The sequence below is a fragment of the Echinops telfairi genome, unplaced genomic scaffold, assembly GCF_000313985.2.
Source record: "Echinops telfairi isolate 266 unplaced genomic scaffold, ASM31398v2 ScPeMD7_7356;HRSCAF=8355, whole genome shotgun sequence".
Classification (NCBI taxonomy): domain Eukaryota; kingdom Metazoa; phylum Chordata; class Mammalia; order Afrosoricida; family Tenrecidae; genus Echinops; species Echinops telfairi.
Genome location: NW_022111256.1, coordinates 701,679 through 713,910, shown reverse-complemented (window position 1 = coordinate 713,910; position 12,232 = coordinate 701,679). Strand labels below are relative to the sequence as shown.

The following is a 12,232-nucleotide window of genomic DNA, read 5'->3' as shown; positions in this document are numbered from 1 at the left end:
CTGTACACCCTTCGTGTTCACCCTGGTGTGGTGGGTTAGGATGGGGGACATCTCCCATATACAGATACATGGGAGATGTGTTGACAGCAAGTACAGTAAACAGCTATGAAAACCTACCCTTAATCAGTGTGATCCATCATCAATGGAAACTGAGTGCTTCACAAGCAGCAGCACTTCTTTTTCCTCTCACTTCTACCAACTAGTAAGGAACTTTGATCTCTGTGTTTGCCTATTCTTGTAATTTTATATAAATGAGGTAACATAACATTCGTCCCACAGCTTAGAAAGACAAGATGTTTTACTTCTGTAAAGATCAATAGTCTTGATACTTGGCCACTTGACCTCCCTCTTGACCCCACCTGAATTTGCTTTAGGCATAAATATTCCTTGCTTGTCCCATGACAGAAATTTGTTTTCTGGCTTTTAGAATATTGATGGTAGTCTTTTCTTTCCTGTTCTTTATTTATATTTTTATCTTTAGAGTATTGTTTTCTTCTTGCCATTTTCTTTTTGTCTTTTATTATTTCTGTTGGGTGTCCCAGTTTTGAAGCAAGAAGGAGTGACCACACGGAGACAATAACTGATGCAAGGGTTGATCAGGGATTTGGAGGGGGGTTGGGGAGTGAGGGGTGGATAAGGGAATTTGGGGAGCAAACAATGAATTCGGGAGGGAGCACTAGAACGGATTGTGATGATGTATATACAACTCTTTAAAAAAAGTGATTTAACCATGGAAGTTTACGATATGTGAATACTGTATCAAGAAGATTCTTAAACGAAATTTGAACTTGACCAATGGTTAGCATGGGTGAAGGAGGAAGAGTTGTTGCTTAGGGGGCATTGAATGTATGCCAATGGTGGTGGGATAATTTGGAAAAGGATATTAATAATGGTTGTACAATATGAAGAGTATAATCAACGACACTGAATTATACATGTAGAAGTGGTTGATTTGAAGAATGTTTTGTTGTGTATATTTTTGCCACAATTAAAAATATAATTACATGAATAACAATGAGTACAAGGAAGAGGAAAATGTTCTGGAATTGACTGCGATGCTAATGGTACAACTCTTCTTGATATGACTGTTACGCAAAAACTGATAGAGTGAAGCAGCGAAGTTGAAGCGCGAAGTGGCAAGGGTTCACTGTACACTCGTATTACCCAATTTATTAAACGAAAAAGGGAAAATACAGTAAAACATTTTGGACGTTACAATTATCATTTATTATTTATTATATTATTTATGGCATCAAGCATGTACAGTGTACAGTACAATCAGTGGCAGTAATGACAGAGCATGCGCTGTTACGCAAAAACCGCGATAGAGTGAAGCCGCGGAAGCCGAAGCGCGAAGTGGCGAGGGTTCACTGTACTTGTGAAACGTTGGGCTGCTAACTGCAAGGTCATCAGTTCGAAACAATCAGCTCCTCCTTGGGAGGAAGATGGGGCTTTTCACTCCCCCAAACAGTTCGAGTCTTGGAAACCCACAGGTGCTGTTCCACCCTGCATCATAGGGTCGCTCTGAGTCAGCAGCCACTCAGTGACAGTGGGTTGTTGAGTACAGTAGTTGTAATGACTGTGTTTCTTAAGCTCTAATGTGTCTAACCTCATGTTCATGGAGACGAACATCAGAGCTGAGCTCAGGGGATGTGGTCTGTGCCTTAGCATGACCTCCACTTACTTTAATGCTTTTCTGTTACTTTTTTGAAAGCTTAATAAGTTTTGAGCAAGAAGCTCACATGTTATTTTGCACGGAACCCTACCAATAATGTTGTTGGTCCTACTGAGCACTGTGCCTTTTGTAGGAAAGCAGACCCATCCTCTGCTCCCAGGCAACAACTCCACATCTCATCCAGCGGACTCCGCGGCCTTGGAGGACAGAGCTGCCAACCACTCAGGGGAGGCCCCACAGCAGCAGACCTCTCCTCATTCCTGCCTAAGTTCCTAATTGACATGTCCTTCTTTCCCCAGGGAGCAGATGGCTCCGCCTGGTGGACGGGGGCAGTCCCAGTGCTGGGAGAGTGGAGATTCTTCACCAGGGCTCCTGGGGCACCGTCTGCGATGACAGCTGGGATATGAAGGATGCCCATGTGGTGTGCAGACAGCTGGGCTGTGGAGTGGCCATTAATGCCACTGCCTCTGCTCACTTTGGGGAAGGGACGGGACCCATCTGGCTGGACGGTCTGCAGTGCACAGGGGAGGAGTCCCATGTGTGGAAGTGCCCTTCCCAGGGCTGGAGGAAGCACAACTGCAGGCACAAGGAAGACGCAGGGGCCATCTGCTCAGGTCTGCTCTCCTGTGTCTGCATCCTGGGGGAAGCCACATGGAGCACCCCAGAGGTGGGGGTCTGGGTCCCTGGGGAGCTTGAGCTGATTGAGCTGGAGTGGAAGAGGCTTTCTGCTGGGCTCCTTGCGGTTCAAGTAGCTCTGAATGAGGGGTTTCTTTTTGGCAGGGCTTTCCTTCCCAAAGGTAGGTTTTTCCAAAGTTATCCAAACACAAGCAGCACTTGTATTTTAGACCTAGTAAAAAGAGCTATCTAAGTGGCTTGTAATCTTGCGTGTATCGGTGTGTATATCTCTCAGAAGTACCGCTTCCTCTTGCCACAATGATTCCAGTCCTGATAATGAGAGACTGCAGGGTTCAAATGGAGGCAGACATACCCCGATTAAGAAAAGGGATCAGAAAGGATGTTATAAACTCCTTCAAAGTAGAAGAGTCCTTTGCAGCGTCTGAGATCACCAGTCACATCTCCTGACAATGAAGGATCACAGCACTAAGGTCAGTCACCCTGCACCCCAGGGCCTCATTCTTCCCATCTCTACTTCCAGAGTCTCTGGCGCTCAGGCTGGTGAGTGACGACCACGACTGTGCCGGGTGGCTGGAAGTCTTCTACAACGGCACGTGGGGCAGCGTCTGCAGAAGCCCGATGGAGCGCATCACTCTGGCTGTGATCTGCAGGCAGTTGGGCTGTGGGAACACTGGTGAGCTCAATATTTCTGCTGGAATCAGGACAGGCTCTCAGCCCCGGTGGCTGGCTGGAATCCAGTGTCAGAAAAGTGACCCTACCTTGTGGCAGTGCCCTTCTGATCCCTGGAACCACAGATCCTGCTCTGCAAATGAAGTAGCTCACATCGTTTGTGAAGGTGAATTAGTTATCTGAACTTGGGTAGACTATACCACCATTTTTTGCGTTTGTTTAATTGTATAGCTTAAATGTCAGATTAAGCCAACAAAATGCACTTATACATTAAGATGTTGACTTCTTGAATCTTATATCTGTTTCTGAGAAATTAGACAATTCAGGCATGCATGGATCACTATCATCTTCAGCTTCCCTGCTTTCCTGAAAAGCTCCTGTCCCAATGGCAGTATGTCTGGGTTAGACTTGTAACTGCACAACTCTGAAGAAACAGACCCCACATCACTAATTGTACCCAAAGCAACCACTTGAGACATATGTATCCAACTTAATGCATCCAAAACTATATTGTCTCAAAATATCCCCCCCTTACCCCCAATTCTGACTACCTTCCATTACTGGAAACACATGGTAGCAGTAAAAAATTTAAAGTATAATCTAACCTAGTCATAAACGTATTAAAACACAGTTGGGTCTAAACAGAGACACGAGTATCTTGATTGTGCATTGCGGTGAAAACACAAAATCTGTTGATGGGATCTTATTACCTAGAATATGGCAGACTAGAGATGGGCCTTCACTTTCAATTATGCTACGTTGTGGTCAAATCCACCTTAGCCATAAAGTCAGGACTCTAGTCCAAAATTCATTTTGCTTTCCTGGCTAAAGGAGAATTTATTTTTTTCTTGAACTGATGAAACCATGGACAAACAAACAAACAAAAAAAAAAAGGAAAGAAAAAACTAAAGGAAAAAGAACAGTAGTATCTGTCCTTGTGTGATGCAAATAGTTAATGTAGCTGCTTTCAGACAGATTGGTAGTTTGAGTCTACCCATAAGGCCTCAAAGGTCTGGTAATATAATCCCCCAAACTCAGTCCCTGACAACCCTACACCAGACTTCAGTGAGTAGCTGGCTAGGGTTTTAGAAGATTGTAAGGAGCAGTCTCAAGTGTAACTATTGGTTTCTCCTTGAGTGGAGGGAAGATGATAAATGAAAAAAATTAATCTAATAGTTTAATGGCCCATAAAACATTAATCTCTTGGACCCCGAGACTAGACAAACTAGACCGTTACCATAACCTGGAAAGGATCACATTAGAAGATCCTGGACAGAGTGGGAAAAGGATATGGAACAAAAGTCAAAATTATACGCATACAAAGATCAGGTTCATTGTTCAGGTAGAGGCAAGTAGGCTGGAGCCCAAATAGTGTAGTGGTTATGTGATGGGCTGCTAACTGCAAGGTCAGCAGTTCAAAACCACTTGGTGTTCCTTGGGAGAAAGACAAGATTTTTCACTCTCATGAAGAGTTATAGTCTTGGAAAGCCACAGGGCAGCTCTACTTTCTCCTATAGGGTCGCTATGAGCTGGAATTCAGTCAGTGGCAGAAAGAGAGAAAGATAGACATGGCTGGAGCCTCTGAGATTCTATCTCTTAGTCACCCTTTAGGTCTGGAAATCAGCTCACTCTTGTGGCTCCATTGTCAACCAAACCATAGACAGTCCTGTAAAGACAGTGGTGGGATTCAAATAATTTAACAACTGGTTCACTGCCCCAATGACCATTTAAAAGCTTGTAAGCAGCAGTCTACAGTGTAACTAATGGTTTCACTTAAATATTAAAAAAAGATATACTGAAAGGTAGCTTATTATTTCATACAGTTAATACTTAAATAAGAACAGCAAAGGAGGTACACAAAACTAGTTTATGTTATAAGAAAGAGTTTTAAAATATTAGTGAAAAAATATTAAATAATACCTGACAAAAACCAATAAAACTGCTATTTAAGATATTTCCATATTGCATCTTGATTTGTGTCTTCACTTGTAATATCCTTCACTTTCATCCGAGTGTCACTGGCTGCGCGATTTATCCTGAACCAGCTTTTCTCTGTAGGAGGGGTCCCATTCCCTTAGAGGTAGGCCAGCTAGAGAAGAGTCATTGTGTGCCATATATTTGAAACAGGCGACTTCTCTCCTCTGAACATACTATGTTCGCCTTTGAAAAATCCCTTTTCGCTCCTGCTGAACTCACAGCAATTGTTCTTTTTAGCTCTTTGAACACTTTCAGGAATTGCATCACGATCCTCTCAATGCCTGGGAATTGAGAGCTGAAACGAACGATGTGAATGACACCGTGTCACCCTCTGGTTGTTTGGCACTTTTCCCTCTTCACGTTCTGTGTTTGTTTACTGAAGTCACAGATGCAAGACAATAAAAATCATTAAAAGTATATTGAGTTTCAGTAAATGTAAATAAATATTAAAGCGTTGCTCCATCTAATTTTTATACCTATGGGAGGAATGAACATTACTATGGGTGCTTAGTAGTTGGGCACATGAATGTTAAAAAGAGAAGGAATGTAATTTTGTGATTTCCACATTGCGTGGCTGCCCAGATGTCCACCTTAGAGAGAACCCTGACCAAAGTACCATTGCATTGATCAGATTGCCAACTCAACAATAAATTAGGTAATCGGTTCTGCATCTGGCGTGGACTGACGGAATCCCACCACTGGGTAAAGAGATAAATGAAATCAAGGCAGGGACGCAGGGACGTACATACATCTTAGAATAATCAATCATTTGAGATCAAAAGAGTAGCATCTATGCAAGAACAAAGTTCAGAGGGTTAGGAATGAAAAAAGAATAGTAAAAAGAAACAGAGCGAGGAAGTAGGATAATTAATGATACATTGTGGAGATTGCAATCAATGAGATGAAACAAGATGTATATAAATTGTTGAACAGAAAACTGCTCCATAAACCTTCATTCTGTAAACCTTCATTCAGCCCACCATAAAAAGCTTAAAAACAAACAAAACCCCCTGAAGTACAGTTCTACTTACGTACAACATGGGGACTTCACCCGTTAGAAAGGATGGCAACCCGTTTTTAAGCGTATGTCTGTTTTTAACCTGTTGAAGTTGATATTGAAGCCTCTGACCACTTGATTGTTTCTAGATCCCCCTAATCCAGCTCTTGCCCATTGCCTATTTTTTCAGGAAAGAAGCCGAAGAGCTGTCCCACTGGTGCCCCCTGCAAAGGTATTCACACCCCAGACATTTCCACTATGGCCGCTCAAGGTTGCCAGCTTTCCACCTGGCCAGTAATAAGTGTTCCTGCTTCCAGACAGAGAGAAGCTCCGCCTCAGGGGAGGAGACACCCAGTGCTCAGGAAGAGTGGAGATCTGGCACAATGGCTCCTGGGGCACCGTGTGTGATGACTCCTGGAGCCTGGCAGAGGCCCAGGTGGTGTGTCAGCAGCTGGGCTGTGGCTCTGCCCTGGAAGCTCTGCACGGGGCTGCATTTGGCCCAGGAAATGGGAGCATCTGGCTGGATAATGTGCAGTGCAGGGGCAGGGAGTCCTCCCTGTGGGCCTGTGCAGCTCAGCCCTGGGGCCCTAGTAACTGCAAGCATGAAGAGGATGCTGGAGTGAGGTGCTCAGGTGAGTGCAGGAGTTGGGAGCAATAGCGTAGGTTGAAGGAGGACAGAGTTTGTATCCAGAAGCACTTCCTGGGAAAACCTGCCGGTCTGTGTGCTGGCTTTAGACACAGACAGATATGGGCTCCTGAGAACTGGGAGAATATTAATAAATGTGACAATATAGCTTTTCCAGTGTTCCCATTTTCTTTCTCTTCATTCCAGGAGAGAGGACAACCTCTCCTCCCATCAATAGAGGTGAGTGGTTTTGGATCTGATCATGTGATAGAGAAGAGACTCAGATTGTTCAAGGACCCGCAATACACAGTTTTCCATATTTCTGGCACAATTAGACATTGTCAGGTATTAATTGCCCTGTTATGACAAGATGGGGACCCTAATGTTCACCAGCATGTAAAGAACCTGGACAACCACATTGAGAACACAGGTGACACACCAAGAGCCCCTCCTAGGTCAGGCACATTTTGAGGGACAAGAAAACCCATGTGACCTGAGCTGACACTCTCCTGGTTCCAAGGACGAAAGAGAGGCTGAGTTCAGGAAAGCTACTGGACATCGGATCCTCTCTAAAGTCTGAAGGCCCCTTGTCTCTCCCCAGGCAACATTGCACCCTCCCCCCGGGACTCTGGCATCTTCTCCCTGCCTTGGGTCCTCTGTGTCATCCTAGGGGCTCTTCTCTTCCTGGTCTTCATCATCCTGGGAACGCAGCTGCACAGACGGAGAGCAGAGCACCGAGGTAGGGCTCAGGAATTCCAAAGGAACTGGAAAGAATGGGAGCAATGTGTTGGGCCACTTGTGAGATCAAGGGAAATGCACAAGTTTTAGTTTTTACTCTCATCGTCTGGCAAAAATCCACCTTCTGTACAATAGACTCCAGGGTCTGCATCATTGAATCCGTGGTCCTGCACCAGTGTGGAAACGCTCAGAAAGAGTAACTCTTTTCAGTGGAGCTTGACTATCAGACCAAGATGTAGGACCTAGTTTTAACCCAAAAGGGCGCAGGCTGAAGACTGTGCCTGACAGTCCAGGGGGTTTCTCCAAGGGTGAGCTTTGGGAACAACAGAAGGCTTTGCCCGTTAATAAGTGCACCATCTAGAGGCTGTCTCTGAGCTCTCGTTGCTTTCCACAGACTCACACAAGTTTGAAGATGCTCTTGAGGAGGCCTTGTATGAGGACATTGACTACCTTGTCAACCCAGAAAAGGGGAAGCATTGGGAGCTCTCAGGTGTGTATCCTGTCCTCCCTTCTGTCCGCGTGCTGGCTATCGCGGTGGGGCTCTTCAGGAAGCACACAGCCTCTAGCAGTACATGGCAGCATTGTTTTCAGGCAGGAACACCACCCCTGTCTCTGCTCGTCTAAAGACTCAAGATTTCTTCTGAAACTTGACATTAAACCTCCTTCTGTAGGAAAAGTTTTGCTTGTTGTCTGTGATTTTTTCCCTACTAGAAAACATGTCTGATGACTCAGTGACTAAGCTGCCATATTACACTGGGGACAATGAGGAGGACGAAGATCCTGAATCTGCTCCAGGTAATAGGAACAGATCGTCTTTGGATGGTTAGGTTGTGGAAGAAGAATCCCATCCAAACATTTCTTCTGTGCTTGGGATGGAAAGGGTCTCTTATCTCTGGTGCAACAACGCCTTATTCCCTGCCTGCTCTGTGACCCCAGGAGGGAAAAAGTCTAGCTCAGCTTCTGTGTCCACAACTGCTTCTACTCAAGCACAGACGTGCATCGACTGTGTGGGTATCGACTCAGAGGCTATGTTTTAACAATAACACTTAGAACGAGCAATCTCCAACATTCCAGATGAGAGAACACTCGAAAATATGCTTTTGAACCTGAGGAAGTGTGATATTTGGATTATTTGGTGGTTTAGATGTATATTGAGATGAGGGAGAAGTTGATGTAATAAAGCCCTGGAATAAATGGAGCACGCAGTGTTACACTGATCAACCATGAGGAGCTCATGCTGACATGGGGCCTCAGAGCTAGAGCCAGGGACCTGGTGGTGCCGTGTTTAAACCTCCAACTGCTACCCCCAAGGTCAGCAGCTCAAAGGGACCAGCTGCTCAGCAGCAATCTGCTCCCATAAAGAGAGCAGCCTTGAAACCTTGGGACCATTCTGCACTGTGCTACGAGGTCACTGGGTCTGAATTGACTCAAACAATGGATTGGGGGCTTCTTTTTGCAAGACTGGAGACTTTTCCCTGAGTGTCCCCCAGGAAGTAGAGCTGGTTAGCTCTTGGGATGGATGGGGTATGTCCAGAAGAGCTTTGTCAAAATGGGATCCTGAGGTCATCAGAGCACTGGAGGGGATTTAAAGTCATACTTCTGTGACTGGGATTGGTGGGGTCTCCTACCTCTGTATGAAAGATACCCAAGTGGCTTCTCTCTGAGAACTGTGTATCTCTCATAGCCTCAGAAGGTCAGGGAGCAACCTCACATTCAACCTCCCTCAGTCACTGATGTGTACATACTATGGGTTACAACTCATTTACTGTATGTTGAAAATCGTAATACAGTAACTTTTATTATGTATTAAGATATGAAAAACCATTGTAGAGAAGCATAATTAGTCTAAATACATTCTAATATATTGAGATCAAATATGTGCCTTTGGAATGCCTTTGAAATCTGGGGCCTGTATGGATCAGCTCGAATCTTTGTATTAGAAGAAACTGAGCATACCACTTAGGCCAACAAATATTAGCTGTTCCACCTAACATCCTTGCCTGCTTTCAGAACCTCCAGGTAGCCCTGTTGATGCCTCTGAAAATGGTTATGATGATGCTGAAGAGTTGCCTTTTCCTGAAACTTCTCCTACCCCAGCAATGAGTGACAAACAATTTCTCCCCGAGGAGAGAAATGATGCTGGGTGGTCTCAGGCAGGTGAGTGGACCGCTCTCCCTCCAGAGTCTTGCTTTTTTGTTGGAAGAACATTCCGTTTGGACTCTCCAGTTCTCATTTTTGTTTCCTGCACAGTCACAATCTGGCTAACTTCCTACACCCAGAGATGGACTCTTCCAAATCTTGAATATTGTAGCCATTTATCTCTTCTTTCACATGGTCCCATTGTGCCCTCTGTTCCATATCTACCACCCCCTCAATGGGAAAGGTCTGCATAATGAGATGTAGAGCTCTTGTTCATTTACTTTACACCTTAATGGACATGCGTTCTGACAATGAATAGGAGACCTTTGAAGATCGTGAGAGATTATCTGAGAAATCTCTTTAATAACAAGGTAAATTGAATGCCTGAGCTAGTTGTCTCACTTGGAAAACATATAACCTAGAGATTAAGGTGGCATTGCCCAGTATTATTGCAAAATGTACAGTGGCCTCAGTTAAAGTCTGAAAGTCTCAGCACTAAAACAAAACAAAAGTATTTCAATGGACAGATAAAGAGTATTACTTCCTTCGAACAAGATATGGCTATGTGGTCCACGAGGTGCAACGGACTACAATATGAGATGTCCCAGGTATTTTAGAGAAACAAATCCACAGAAACTCATGTATAAGAGAGAGTTTTATATAGAGGATAAGTCCACATCAAGAAAACATCCCAACTCAGTGCTGCTGCCCAAGCCCACAAGTCCAACATTAACCCATATGTCCGACACCAATCCACAAAGTCCTCCTCCATCTCACAAAACACACACTATGGTGCCGACTGCAGGAGGAAAGCCGAATCAGTGAATATGTAAGCATCTCAGTGCTGGCAGGGGTCTCCACATGGGTGCTCCAGCATCCAGGGCTGCATCGGGGTAGGTCCATGCAGCTTCTCCTCAGGGATGTCTTGCAGGAAGTGAGCTTTGTCAGTTGAAGCAGGGAACTGGCTAAGGTAGCTGCACCCTGTTCCTACCATCACAAAGCAAGAGACCCAAGAACTGGAAAAGCGAGGCTCACTGAGCCAATTATCTCTCCACCGTTCACTTAACCCCACATGTGTTTATCGGCCAGGTTGGCACATTAGCATCTGACTGATGATTTAGGAGCATTCTCATGAATAGTTTGAGGTAAGGATTGTCTGTTGACTGTCTGTATAGTGAGTAAGGTATACAGAAAAGTATTTTTGCCTTGATTCTTTAAAAATCAGTTTAGATTAGTATTGAAGAAGAATGTTCATCTCTCTCCCAGGCTTTCTCATTACTGGCACATCTTCTTACCAGCTGTCAGGATCAGCACTAGGCTTTGCACAGAGCACCCAAGCAGTATGTGGTGGTTCTAGTCTCTCAGACAAGCACGGAGTGTCCACAGATACTTGGGACCTCTCTGTACCAGTCTGTCCTTCCACCAAGGGCCTCCGTCCTGTCTTTATGTCACTGCTGTAACCAGAACTGTCCTTCTTGTTTCAGGTGACTCTCTGCAGTCTCCTAGCAAAGCTGCTTACCCCCAAGTGGACGGGAAAGCTTCCTCAGTGGTCCACGGGCAAGGGGAAGACCTTGGATACGATGATGTCGAGCTTAGCACTATGTAGTGCTGTGTACAGAACAATCATATCAGTGAAGAATCGTTTCTATTTTGCTTCCCAAAATAAACATGAATTCTGTTTTCTCCATTACTGTAATGCTGAGAAAAATTCATAATAAATACCTTTAGTTTCCCAACCCACTGTCGTTCTCTTAAGGATCTAGAACATTCATCCCTTTTAACTGAAGAAAGGTAAGTCTTCATCCAAATGCCTTTCCCAGTGGGATTTCTCACTTGAAATCCTGGTATATTAATGCTCCACAGACTCCAATCAGTCTTTCTTTAGGTATAACAATGTTTGTGTTTCCCTGCATATCATGAAACTCTGGAATCATGTCTCACACTGAGCATGTGCTCTTAGGAAGACTACCTTATGAAATGCGCAGTGAATAATCCAGAATTTTCCACATTCTACCAATACCTAGCAGTGAGGTCAAAAGTGCGTTGGTAGGTGAGGTGGATAGAAGATGTTTGCAGCAGTTCTCATTTTTTAGAGAGTGAAAATAAGAAGTAATTTAAATTCTCACTTCCTTTTCTTTCTTAGCTATTCTTCCATACCCAAAGGCTTCACTTTCTGTGTCGGTTTCATGTCCTATTGTTCACCAAAGTGATTATTAATGAAATGCTCTGATTCAGGAAAAAGGCCTAAAATTTGGGGTAACATCATCTCATGCCATGCAGTTTTCCTAGAAGAACCATCCATATCTTTGAGACTAACCAAACTTGAAAATCTATTTAGAAAATTCGTTCTTACCATTTTTTTCTAGAATCACTCTAAGTACTAAATATCTTAGACTGGGATTTCTAGAAAAACAAAATAATTGGGGTATGTAGAGAGAGGCATGCTGTTTTTTTTGCCTCAAATTGGCACACTGAGATGACTGCATGAGCAGGTGCATTGTCATTTTGGCAAAGCCTGTCCCCTGGACAGGAGGAATGTAAAAGTAAATAGAGGAAAGAACTAGAAGGCAAAAGGCATTTATAGAGGTATAAATATAGGTATGTATATATGTAAATATATTAAAATATAATGATAAGGATATATGTTTATGTACATATATTTATATGTCAAATATTAAGGTAGCAGCAAGACACTGAGCCTCTACTCAAGTCCTCCCTCAATGCAAGAACACTTTGTTCTAATAACCTGGCATTCTGTGATGCTCACCTTCCCTAC

At 44.0% G+C, this 12,232-nt stretch overlaps 1 protein-coding gene across 1 annotated transcript in view; it reads left to right on the top strand.

Moving 5' to 3' along the window:
- Positions 1–11,062, top strand: part of LOC101664341 (antigen WC1.1-like) — a 56,239-nt gene extending 45,177 nt beyond the window's left edge. Inside the window, exons 5-15 of the mRNA XM_045295996.1 lie at positions 1,809–1,901; positions 1,975–2,289; positions 2,832–2,984; positions 6,145–6,186; positions 6,272–6,586; positions 6,787–6,819; positions 7,181–7,318; positions 7,712–7,807; positions 8,029–8,112; positions 9,328–9,474; positions 10,941–11,062. Of these exons, the coding sequence (XP_045151931.1) occupies positions 1,809–1,901; positions 1,975–2,289; positions 2,832–2,984; positions 6,145–6,186; positions 6,272–6,586; positions 6,787–6,819; positions 7,181–7,318; positions 7,712–7,807; positions 8,029–8,112; positions 9,328–9,474; positions 10,941–11,062 (1,538 nt within the window). The remainder of the gene's footprint in view (positions 1–1,808; positions 1,902–1,974; positions 2,290–2,831; positions 2,985–6,144; positions 6,187–6,271; positions 6,587–6,786; positions 6,820–7,180; positions 7,319–7,711; positions 7,808–8,028; positions 8,113–9,327; positions 9,475–10,940) is intronic.
- The last annotated feature ends 1,170 nt before the right edge of the window (positions 11,063–12,232 follow it).